Source organism: Ceratosolen solmsi, unplaced genomic scaffold (genome assembly GCF_000503995.2).
Source record: "Ceratosolen solmsi marchali unplaced genomic scaffold, CerSol_1.0 scaffold53, whole genome shotgun sequence".
Taxonomy (NCBI): domain Eukaryota; kingdom Metazoa; phylum Arthropoda; class Insecta; order Hymenoptera; family Agaonidae; genus Ceratosolen; species Ceratosolen solmsi.
The window spans coordinates 1,803,167-1,816,759 of NW_011948441.1; the positions used below are offsets into that span (position 1 = coordinate 1,803,167).

Genomic DNA, 13,593 nt, shown 5'->3' on the forward strand with positions numbered 1-13,593 from the left:
GAGTATAAAAAAATTTCATTCATAATTATGCAGAATTTTTTAACAAAAATTACGTATGTTAGTTATAAAGTTCACGTTGAATAATATTTAAAAAATTCACTATTAAATAATAAGAAGTACAATGTAGTTAATTTTTTTTTTAATTACTTAAAAATTTTTGTAAAATATGAAAATATCATTCTTTTATTAATAATCTTTTATTTTTATTTATTACACACAAATTATATTATAAATAATTATACGATCAAGCATATGATGTAAAGAAACATAAAAATGTATTTTAAAATATCGGATACTTTGCATTATTATTTGGTAATATATTTAACAACTTTTATGTTAAATTTTTTTTTACATTATAATAGAAATAAATGAATTATACACTGAACAAAAAATACTTACAATAATAATTTATAATTAATTTATTTTGTATTTTTTTTTATCAAATTTATTTAATAAATGCCAAATTTAGGAAAATTCCAATGAAATGAATAATTATTTCACATCTTACTGATACAAATTTGTATACATGCAATTTACTGATTATATGTTTATAATTAATTATATTATAGTCTGAAATAAATTAATTCATAATTATTAAAGACACGAAAATTAGTTAACTGCAAAATGGCAACAAAATTGCTTTTATGTATAAGCGCATTTTTAGAAACTAATGATTTATTAAACTTGCGTATGAGTAAAATAGAAAATCAACGGTGTTCCTTCTTCTTGGCGATAAAAACTAATGAAATGTATTCTGGATACGCTTGAAAATTTATATGTAATAAATAAAATTTATACGCAATGGGAGGAAAACATGAAAAAATAAAACTATTAATACATAACGATTATACAAATTTAACCAACTATGCACCAGTATAAACTAATTAAAGTAAATGAAGATTTTTATCAAAACTACGAAAAGTATTTATCACTTGATCGAATTGCTTCTCGTCGTTTATTTAAAAATTTTTAAGTATCAAATATTAAATTATGACAAGTTAAGTACTTCATATATTAAACAAGTTATATATATTTGATTAAAAAACATAAAAATAATGTTTTTATAGTACTAGAAACAATTATGTTTTCGAATTCATTGACGAAAATCTTCAATCACATACATAAATCTTAATACAAACAAGGAATTGTATATTCTTCTTATAACTTGATCCTTTTTAAAGTTTAAAAAAATTTTTAACGTGCAGAAGTAAAAATAACTAATTTATATCCTAAATTTGTTGCACCTTATTATAAGATCCACTATAAAGACCCAAAAATAAGACCTAGTACAGAAAATATATAAAAAAAAATTTTTAAGGATCAGAAAGAAGTAGATATAAATATTTTAGTTACATGTATAGTTTAAATACTTTTGGTTTAATTATTTTTAAATAAGTATTATATAATTTAAATTTTTATACGATTATAAATTTTTATCCTTGTCCTACGTATATAAATAAAACAATTGTTTGTATTAAACTCTTTAAATTCTGAAAATTGGTCATATTAATATTGATTCTTTCATTGAATTGAGTCAAACACTATCGCTTATAAAAATCGTTAATTCTTAGACATTTTTTAAGAATCATATTTGATAATACCTTAACTTAATAACTTAAAACTAATTTTTAGAATTTTCTTGATGAAAGAAATGTTGCGAATAAAAGGCGTTCGAAACTTAAGTACAAAAATAAAAATATTAATTTAATATTTATTTGATGTTATGTTGTACCAAAAAAGCAAAAATCTTTTTGTTATCTGAATACTATTAAAAATTCATACTTAAGTAAATAATAATAATTATTTTTTATTTTTTTTAACTAATTAATAAATTATTTATTGACATACTATTTAAGCAGTTTATGAAAATATGTATGGATTAAATTTTACTTTAAAAAAAAAGTTTATAATTGTTTTCTAAAATTTAAAAAGACATTATAACTTAAAGCAATAATTATAATAATGTTTAATAGATTTTTATAGTAGCTTAACACAATAAAATTATTCCAAAATTAACTACGTCTAGTTTTTAAAATAGATAATAAAAAATTAAAATGCTATAATATATCGATTCATTCGAATACAATTCGGTGAGTATACATGTTTTTGAAAGCCCTTTAATTGCTGAAAAATTTCAGTCTGTGACGTACAAACAAATATAAACTTGTACGATTTTAATAAAAATAACATTGATATGAATAATAATATTAAAATAATAAATAAATAAATAATTACTGTGACAGATAGAAGCGCAAAGTTGAACGTGCAATCGATACAAACATATTTTTCATAACAGTCAAACAATTCAATTATGTATACCGTCGATTATTAAGAATGAAAAAAAATGAACAAAAAAAACGTAAGACTCAGACCATTTTTCAATTCTAGCTTGTAAATATCGATATGATATTATTAATCATAATCAACAGAACTTATAATAATATGATTCTATACATTAAAAAGTTTGTGAATGATATTGAATATTTCCTTATTTTCATTGCAAACGAGAAATGGTAAATATAAGCTTCGTATAAGTAAAACTGTAAGAACAATTGTATAAAAGAACAAGAAAAATTTTACTATGTCTTTTCTTTTACTAAGGAAAAACACCTGCGGGTGTATATGTATGCATATGTATGTATATGTTTATGCGCGTGTGTGTGTGTGTGCGCCTGTGTGTGAAAGAGATAAAATTGCTCAGTATAAAGTACACAAAAGTAAATACAAGAGCACGATCGAGTAAGAATAAAAAACTAACAAAAATTGTTGTTGATGTTACTGTCGAAAATGTGTCAAATTAAAATATAAGCATTTAAGCTATCCTAAATTTCGTGATTTTTTATCATAAGATGATGATTTAAGTTTAAATTAATTAGTTTTGTAATCCAGAATGTTCAACAAACTAAATAATGATAACTTTTCGTAATTGCTTTATAGGTAGGAAGAATAGCAATGAGAACTACTTTGATTTTCTTGATTCAATTTACTTATTTTTTTTTCTTTTTACTTTTTGTTGTTTTACTTATCTTACATTAATTACAAGATCATTTAATAAGATGTCACAAAAATTTAATCTACAACGACTTAAGTTTTCGAATAATTTTTGTTTTTTTGTACACTCTTCTTAAAAGTATCTCATTATCACTAGTAACGAACTTATTTTAATATAAAAACGTCTTATACAATCAATACGTCATTTATGTTACAATTGAGTGTGAGCTCAAATAAATGTCGGATTGCAATTTTTATTTTTTAAGTTCATTTGCATAAAAATAGCTTCGTTGGAACAAACGGCGACAAGCAATAACACTCTTAAAGTTTTTAATTTCCCATTTGCATTGAAGCCAATATTATTTCAGTACTTGGGCTGCTTTTTTGGCTTTCACTAATTCTACTAATTCCTGTGAAGAAATAATTTTTGTTATAATAAATAAATAACAATAGTTAATTAAAATTATTATATGTTATTAGATGCATAAAAGTAACGGCACAATCCGGTTCTATCTTATTAAAAAATTTGCAATATAATTACAAATAAATATTGCTAATTGAAGATAAAAATTGAAGCATTTGATTTTTTCATTATTTATTTCAAATCATCAAATTACAATATCAAAAACATGTATGCATTTTATCGTTAAATATTATTAAATATTAGTGTATTAATTATTAAAATTTTCAGTCTTTTGTTATTAAATTCATATATCTGTATTAAGTGGACCATATATTATATTTGAGAATTTGATAAATGATCATAAGATCCTTAGCGTTTATAAATTCAATTTAATTTTGTATTTTGATCTTATTAAATTACTTATAATGAATATATATATATATATATGTATATATATATATATACACACACACGCACATATAGATGTATATATGTGCTGCGCGTGTGCACGCATTTATACGTATAAAAGAATACTTTATATAAAATTATTGCGTACAGTTAAGAAATAAATAATTTGAAAATATGAATTCGAATCTGAAAAGAAATGATCTAATGTTTCTTTATCAAATTAATCTTTATAATAATCTATATACTAATATCTCTAAATTAATCTTTAAAATAAGCTATATATAAATTAATCTATATGAACAATATTGGTAATAATATGTTTATTATGAATGATAAACAAGATTTCATAAAATATTGTTCCAATGTTAAATTAATTTACCAAAGAACTGGATTTATCATATTTCCACATATAATTACTTATTATTTTTATCTATTTAATTCTCGTTATTTTTAATTCAATAGAAAATGCAAATATATATAAAAATAAATAGTGCATAAATAAAAATAAATTAAAAAAAAATTACGAAAACAATTTTTACATTTAATGTAAAAATATATTAAGATAATAAAATAGTAAAAAAGTACTGTTCAAAGAAATTTTAAATAAAAAATAATCACGAATGAATAATTTAATTATAAAATTAGATATGCTAGATACATTATAATTAAAAATTACTTATTTAAAACATCGAGATATACAAGTTTAGTGAAATAATCAGTATGTTGAAAATTTATTGAATTTGATTTAAAAATATCAATAATAAATATGTATGAACCTTATATCTCTTCATGCATTCCTTTTTCGTTCTGGAGGGTACACATGCAGAAATTTGAACCCATCTATCCGGAACTGAAACCGGATATGTCTTAAGTGCCTGTTCAAGCAGCTTTTGTTCAACAGGTGTCCAAGGTGCGGATGGTGGAGGGGCTTCTTTCTTATCCCTTGCATCGATATCCTTTAGTTTGTCAGCTAGAACCAGAAACATAAAAATAATAGTAATTATAATACTTATATCTAAACTAAATTCTCTTTAGTCCATTAAAATTAGCAGAGATTGAAATTTAGAGACACTAATGGAATTATAAAATTATGTAGTTGTAATGATTAAAAAATAAAATAAATTTCAATTTTCACGTATTAAAATTTTAGAAAACGTATAGTTACTAGATTAATAGTAAGAAATTAATCTTAAAAGGTGTCAAAAGATATAAAACTTTTATATAACAGAAGTAAAATGTAATTCTCACTATGAGGCTTGCCATTAGAGAGTGGATTCTCAAGTCTTTCCGTGAAGGCAGGCATCCTTTCATCTACGTCTTTGTGTTTCTTTTCTGCGATGAAGTTGTCATACGCTTTTTTGTTTGCTTGTTCCTTGAGGCTAGATTTACTGTAGTCGGTCGACTGCAAATCCTTGGCCTTGGCTAGTACTTCCTTAGCGTCCCGCTTCATTGAACTCGATGAGTTGCTGTGTTGGTTAATAAAGTTTGCCACTACTTCCCAGCGCTGATTCGTACCCGCAGGAAAAAGGTTCACGGCCTTTATTAGAAGTTGGAGGTCTCCCTCTGACCACGGCATTAAATGACCCTTCACCTAAAATTTTTGTTTTATAGTCAAAGCTCGATTTCTAAATAAACAAAATACAAAATATTTTGTCAAGAATGTTTTCTGCTTTATGTACAATTGATGTTTACCTGCTTATTCTCTGAACTCTTCATGTCCGAATGTAAGAAAGCAGCTCTGCGTTCGGTCTCGATCCTCCGATCGACTTCGCCCATTATTCTCATAAAGGCTGTCTTACCTTCGGATCTCAGATTTTTGATGGATTCCTCGAGTTGAGCCAGTTTAAATAATTCGCACATCTTCTCTATGTTTTCCATATGCCTAATACTCTCCTCAGACGACTCCGCAAAATAATTTTGTTCCTGAATGAAAATAAACATCATTACACGTATCGAGCAACTGGCAAATTCAGACACTGAACGATTAGAATATAAGGAAAGTAAATGAACTATTGATTCTTTTGTAAAACACTTTGTTAAACTTGTAATAGAAAAGAATTATTGTCAAAGTTGATTTAAACTAACAAAAACTGCATCTATTTATTTATCTATCTAATTATTATTAATTAATTTTGAAATTTACTCAAACTTTATTACATGATCAAAAATTGAAATGTGCATGTAGTTGATCTAAAAGCACTTTACAAGCAATAAATATTTTACTTTAAAATCACATTTTTATATTAAAAAAAAAAAAAAAAATAGATAAAAAACGTAAATACATACTGTACTATACAATTTACGACTTATTTAATTAGATGTCAAAAATACTTTTCAATAATATTACAATTTCCACTAGTATTTTAAGAAAGTCAATTTTAGAAACATTTTTTAATCATAGTTTCATGTAAAGATACGAACTTTGCATAAGTCTCTAAAGTTTTTTCGCTCTCGGCGTAGAGCTTTCTTCTGAGCTTCTCGCTCTTGCTTGAGTACCTCAGCCTTGGCACGTTCCTCCGCTTCGCGTTTCTCCTTCTCGAGTCGCTCTTTCTCGGCAGCTTCCCGAATAAGTCGCTCCTCCTCGAGTTGACGTGCCTTAGCAGCTTCCTGCTTAGCACGTTTTGCCGCTTGTTTTCTGTCCTTGTCTTGCTGCTGGAACATCCTGATCCGCGGATCAAGACTGTACGCCATGTCCACAAGGTTACGTATTCTAACCATTTCCTCTTTCTTTTTCTTTAGACGCACTGGCTTGTTCTTTTTTTCAATCCATTTGCGCATCTCTCGACTAACAAGACAATGTATAATTGATTGTTATTGCAAATTACTTTTATTATTCAGTGGTGAGTGGGATTTATACTTGAATCTTAATTAAACATCTACAGTTGATACTACTAATACAAACTGTATTAGTTTTGTTCTATGTTAATTAAACATTTTGATTAAATCTAATTTTAAGTATTCCATTAAATTAAAAGTTTCCATAAAACATAACACTTATGTACAAATTATATAATGTAATATCAATGCATATAAAATATTACAAATGTAAATACTCACTCTTGTCCGCTTTCTTTGTCCTCTTCATCTTGATAAGAATACTCTCTCCAAGATTCAAAGTCATACCAAAACATATAAAACTTTTCAACTTGCTCTCTTGGAGTATTTGGGCCACCTAATTGTGGAACATGTGATTTTATCGACCACCGAGAATTTTCTTTAAATGCTTTGCCCAATATTTCATAAAAATTTTCTTTAACTTCCTTTTCGTCTGGCAAATTATCACTAAAATAGGGATCGATGCTATCGTAACTTCTTCTTTTAACTGGATTACCAAGAGTTTCCCAGGCCTTAGTTATACATGTAAAATAATCATCATCGGATCTAATTTCTTCTCCCATGGCTTTTCTTTTATCTGGATGATGTCTTAAGATTTTATGTTTATCTACAATTATATACAATTAAAATTTGGTAATACAATTCATGTATTTCTTCAATTCATACATTCTATAATATTTATAATCAAATACTCACATGCTCTTTTAATAACATCCTCATTGGCTCTATGTCTAAGATTTTTAATACCAAGAACAGCATAATGATCTTGTTCCTTCCAATGCTTTGGATCCAAAGATCTTAAATAAAGAATATCGTCCTCAAATTCATACGTAGAAAAATCTTCTTCTTCGTCTTTATTCCGATAGTTTACAGTTATATCTACTCTACCATGATTTCCTTCTATTACTGATTTCAACCATGCTTTATGAGACACATATACTATTAAAGAATTAGAGGCTGCTTTCTCCATTTTTTCTTTAGCTGGAATTGTGCAATTGTGTGCTTTATTAATTATATAAAATTGCTGTTTATCAATAAAATTATCGAATATATTGTGTGCAATAAATACATTAAATATGCAGCAATAGAATATATGCGGTAGAGTATGAGAAAATAGCTGAATATCTATTTTCTATAAATAAATACTTAATATGTAATATGAAACCATCTCGTGAAATGTCAAATATTTATTTGAACAAGCGACTTGTAATATAATATAAAAGATCAACAAAAAAAAATAAAAATAAAAGTTCATTCATAAGTTGTAAAATTGAACGATACATGCAAAATAATACGAAAGTCAAAAGTGATCTGAAAATAATCCGGGACTCTTATAATTAGCAAATAGACTATCCTTGTGAAATTTTAAAGTACTATACACGTGCTTACAGTCTAGGAAACGTCAGTGTTTCACGGACAACGGTGACGACACTTATAATGTCCCGAGTTGTGACATAAAATACAATGTATTTTAAAATTTTCGTCAATAATTATGGCGCAAAAGTTAAATTTTTACTTTTTTACGCGAAGGAAAGTGACGAGTAAATTGCAAACAAACGCACATATAAACATAACCTCACAATAGGCTATAAGAGTAAAAAGACGAATAACCGAGGAACGATGAAGGATCGGATATACGTCGATGCATTTTACTTACAATTCGTCGAACGAACAGCGCATTGCTCAGATCTGGCCGTTTTCGCCATATCGAGCGTAGACTTTTATTCACCGTATCAACTAGTTTTATTTGTTGCTAGCTATTAGTGAACCACACCGGGAAATTGAGAAATCAGCGCGCGCGAACGGGAATATAAGGAAATATTGTCAGACAATCGTCGGTACAGTCAGCAAACGGTAGCGACAAGTTTATTATTATTATTATTATTATTATTATTATTATTATTATTATTATTGATATTATTATTTTTGTATTTGTTTTATTTCTTATATATGCATTGCGAAGCTTAACTTAATGTATGGCAAGATTGACGGGTATTTGCTTTGTCATTAATCGTCAATCAACGCACGCTATTATTATATTTTCGAGAAAATTTCTATAATTTTGTAAAACTGCAAGAGAGGGCCATTACTGAATTAGTGAGTAAAATTTCTCAAACGGCATTTAACTGGTTATAAAAGCATGAAAAGCGCTGCATAATAAGTGGCCTTCGAGAAACGTTTGAGAATGCGCTCATTGCCCCGTTTAATCAACTTTAAAGAAAGCATGCGAAACGAAGAAGAGAGTGTGTAATTGCTTTTATGTAAAAATGCCTTGCATTACGTAATAGTTGGATATGTTTCATAAAATATTTAAGATTTTTCTATTAAGGTGAACTGAAAAAATCAATAATCCGTTTGTCATAAGCTCGAGTGTTATTCGAAAAACCATCGAGAGAGTCTGATTGGATACAATAAAAATAAAAGGTTCCAGTGATTAAAGATCCTATTTAAAGTAGAATGGGAATCCACGTTGACAGTCATTGACCGCGGCGAACGATTTTATAAGATAGCAGCGTAATACACATTCTCGAGCTTACTCACGCCTACGACAGCCTACGACGAGTCACCACTACTTACTCTCTCTCTCTCTCTCTCTCTCTCTCTCTCTCTCTCTCTCTCTCTTATCGCCAGTACCTCTATTTCTCGTCTCACTTGCGCGATAAAGAGAGATAGCAATAATGCCAAGAGAGCGATGATCGTATAAATCGAAATGGCGACTGCTGGGTGTAATCGTCGTGTTCCCTAGTCCCGTAGCTTTTGCGTACCCACGTAATAAAGCCTCTTACACGTATGCGACTGCTTACGCGTGTAGTGTATTCGGAGGGTAAGGAGTGGCAGTGTCGTTGGATAAGTGAAGTCGTCGTCGGTCGCGGTTAGAATCGGCTAGACGGACGCGCAACTATTCATCGAGGCATTACAATCCGTGTCTATCGACGTGCTCATCGAGAGTTCGCGAAGCTGAGGCGGAAGGCGCGGAGCAAACACCCACCAAGGAGTTTGCGATTATGAGGCAGTTGACCAACGGTCTGACGTCGCGGTCGAGCGCGCGCTGGAGGTCGAATTGGCCCAGGACGTAGCAGAGCGAAGCCGTCCTTGTGCAGTCGTCGTGCTTGCACTCAGCCTTGACTTCGATCGACTGCGTTGACGTGATACTCGTCATCCATGAGTCCAGGGCAGTTGCGCTATACGCAGCGGCTACTGGCAGAAGCAGCTCCACAGCCCAGCTCTCAAGTGCCTTCCGTCGATCCTGGATACGAGCTGCTGCTGCTGCTGCTACCGCAGCCCCTTCTGCCGCTGAAGCTCTGACGTTTAAACATTGATTTGGAGCTCAACGTTGCTGCTGCTATTGCTGTTGCTATTGCTGCTATTGCTGCTGTTTCTGCCGTTGCTGCGGATTTCGTTTTGGTATTATGAATTTTATTTTTATGAGGAGATCGCGATAACGAGCATCGTAACAATAATACGTATTCTCCATAATAGCATGTATAATTGTTCTATTTGCTGAAAATTACGAGAATATCGGAGGCAATTTTATAAATTATGAAAATTGTGTTTGTGTCCCTAAAAGCAATCTCTTGCCTTATCCGTATTAGAAGGTAGTATAAGCAATGAATCTCTGAACAATTTGTTCAATCACTAACCCAAATACTAGTAAAATAAATATCAACTTAACCCAATAACTAGAAAATAATTAATTATAAATTTTCATTAATAAATTGGTTTTAAATATATGCGAAGCTTGCATTACAAGTTTCACGATACAAATTATATAGCTTATAATATATGCTTTCATAAGCAACTATTTATATTCAGAACGTTCAATATAATATAATAAATATTCTGTTTTTATTTATTTTTTTAAATACAAAGTATATAAAATTAAAATTAATTTACATATTTATAATTGTAAACAGAATTTTTCTAAAAATTAGAGTAAACCTTGGTCTTTTTCGTTTCTTTTTCATTCTTTTGTAATTACAATTATGTTAGATTTTAATGATTAGTTACTTTTTTTGTAATTCATTGTATTAGATATCAAGTAGTTGAGCTGTGAATGAAGGAATCATGTCACAGCTTAATATAAGTTCTGGAAAGCGAGGCCGTGGCGTCGCTAGCACCTCTACATCGTCTGTCTCGGCTCTCAGTAGCTCGACAGATCTGGCTAGTTTGTTCGAATGTCCTGTGTGCTTTGATTATGTTCTACCACCAATTCTGCAGTGTCAAAGTGGACATTTAGTTTGCAGTAATTGCAGACCTAAGCTCAATTGTTGCCCTACATGCAGAGGGCCTCTGGGTTAGTATCTTGTACAAATATTAATTTGTTTTAATAAATCTGCATGTATTTAATTTTTTCAAAACTAAAAGTACGCAATAATTTTATTGATATATTATATATTATCGTGATAAAATTTTTGCATTTTTAAACAATGAAAATTTCATTGGAAAAAAAAAAGAATAATTATTCATAAGTATTATGTTTCATTTCATATTTTATTTAATATGACACAATCGTTTAATTTATTAACATCGTTTAATCAATTATAATTACATGATTCGTTACAGGAAATATTCGTAATCTTGCAATGGAGAAAGTAGCTAGTAATGTCTTATTTCCATGCAAGTATTCAACTAGTGGCTGCGCAGTAACATTGGTGCATACAGAAAAACCTGATCATGAGGATACCTGTGAATTCCGTCCGTACAGTTGTCCCTGCCCAGGTGCCTCTTGTAAATGGCAGGGATCTTTAGAATTGGTTATGAATCATCTCGTAATGAGCCATAAAAGTATCACAACCCTTCAAGGTACATATTATAAAAGTTAAAATATCTAATTTAAAGTGATTATTAGAATTTATATTAAAAACAATGAAGCATAAATTATCCATTAAATGTGGTAAATTATAAATTTCATTTGAAGGTGAAGACATTGTTTTCTTGGCCACCGATATTAATTTACCAGGAGCAGTGGATTGGGTAATGATGCAGTCCTGCTTCGAACATCACTTTATGCTTGTACTTGAAAAGCAAGAAAAGTATGATGGACACCAACAATTTTTTGCCATTGTTCAACTCATTGGTTCAAGAAAGCAAGCAGAAAACTTTGCTTACAGGTGACACTTATAGAACACTTCATTAATTTTTATAAAAAATTTACGATGTAATTATTAATGATTAAAATTCATGTTTAGTATTTGTATATAATAGCTTACTAAATTATAATTTATTTTTATGTTGTTATTTAACTTTATTAATGCAATTTAACGTTTTATGTTTAAAATTCACATTCTCTTTATTTAATTCATATTTACTCATTATCAAAAAGGTATCTTTGAATATTTTGAATTATTTTTAAATGTTTGGAAAGTTCTAAAATTATATTAAATTAAAATTACACCACTTTTCTTAAAAATTTCTAGTATAAATGCGTATGTTTTAATAATCCATAAAAATTAATTATTTATTAATAAAATAATTTATCTGCAGATTGGAACTAAACGGCCATCGGCGACGATTAACTTGGGAGGCGATGCCCCGCTCAATTCACGAAGGTGTTTCGTCGGCCATCCTCAACTCGGACTGCCTCGTCTTCGATACCTCGATCGCTCAACTCTTTGCCGATAATGGCAATCTCGGTATTAACGTCACCATATCGATGGTATGAGGCAAAGCTACGTCATCCTCCGGATTTTGAATTTCTCACGCCTATGACAGTGCTGATAAACGACACTTGGTGTGAGTGTTCGGTAATTGAATAAACAGAGGATCAAAACTACAAAATTTTGATACGATTGTGTATGAATAATGAGTATAACTCAAAAAACATTATATACATAGACATGTATTGACTTTGATCGAAAAATACTAGAGAACACGAGTGTTTGTGATACTAACTTTCTATAAAAGAAAAAGAAAAAACAAACATATAGTATATATCATTCGTTTTGCATTTTTTCGTTTCTTATTTCCATACAGTTTCTTAAAAATAATTACTTCTCCAAGATTTCAATTTTAATAAATTTATGCAAGGAATATGTCATAAATTTAGTAATTCTCGTGTCTGATAAAATCGTATTAATTTTAGAAAGAGGCAAACGTGAATAAAAACTAAAATGCCGATAGAAATTATATATATTTATAAATTATTTATAAAAATATCGATCTTATGATAATCGTGCACCACTTTTAATATTAAATCTTTTATTTCAACAAGTAACATTGATTTATTTAATAAACACTTGGATATGTAATATACAATAATTACCATAAATTTGTTGGAATAAGTAAAAATATGAATTAAATATGAAGTGAAAACTTACACAATCGGTGCTTTACATTCCCTTGAAACGTCTTCAATGAAAATTATTCAACCCTAAAAATTTACTATTGCCTTCATAGTTATTGTTAATAAGTGGAAAGAAATAATCTACAGTAATTATTTATATTAAAATATGTACAAGTAATTTAAAGTTAGATAAAAAAACAATTGAATATTTCATATTTATTATCTTTGATCTTCTGTATTACAGTCATTTTATATGTTTTCAAAATTTTTAAATACGAGAAATCTCTTAATTACTTTTGAATGATCTCGATTGTATATGTCTAAATATTTACGAATATTTACTTCAACTGTTAATTTTTCTTTCTTATAATTTTTGTTAAATGCAAGTAACTATAATTAAAAAAATTGTTACTTCTACGTATGTACCTCAGCTTCATTCATTGGATGGTTCAGACTGAATTGTAAATTGTACTATCATAAAATATAAGTAAAGCTGTGTAAATTAAATTGATAAAATATTGAGATTATTATTAATGGCGACTGATGATATAAATTTTAAAATAATCGTTAAACGTCTGCATCATAGAAAATGTTGCGATACGTTTTTCACGAGGAAAATTAAATTTCAAGATTTTTTTCACAACCTTTTGTTTCTTACTGCGCAGGATGCAGA

General features: G+C 28.7%; 2 protein-coding genes across 2 annotated transcripts; one reads left to right on the forward strand and one right to left on the reverse strand.

Moving 5' to 3' along the window:
• Positions 1-3,002: 3,002 nt before the first annotated feature.
• On the reverse strand, positions 3,003-8,503 carry LOC105365705 (dnaJ homolog subfamily C member 2). Its single transcript, XM_011503937.1, has 8 exons — positions 8,295-8,503; positions 7,334-7,618; positions 6,860-7,244; positions 6,224-6,587; positions 5,495-5,725; positions 5,051-5,393; positions 4,579-4,772; positions 3,003-3,401 (listed from the first exon to the last, which is right to left on the reverse strand). Exons 1-8 carry the CDS (start codon positions 8,341-8,343, stop codon positions 3,351-3,353), a joined length of 1,902 nt encoding a protein of 633 aa, XP_011502239.1. The 5' UTR covers positions 8,344-8,503; the 3' UTR covers positions 3,003-3,350.
• An 816-nt stretch (positions 8,504-9,319) lies between these two features.
• LOC105365706 (E3 ubiquitin-protein ligase SIAH1) lies at positions 9,320-12,655 on the forward strand. Its single transcript, XM_011503938.1, has 5 exons — positions 9,320-10,042; positions 10,670-10,931; positions 11,201-11,440; positions 11,556-11,748; positions 12,122-12,655. Exons 2-5 carry the CDS (start codon positions 10,703-10,705, stop codon positions 12,297-12,299), a joined length of 840 nt encoding a protein of 279 aa, XP_011502240.1. The 5' UTR covers positions 9,320-10,042; positions 10,670-10,702; the 3' UTR covers positions 12,300-12,655.
• The last annotated feature ends 938 nt before the right edge of the window (positions 12,656-13,593 follow it).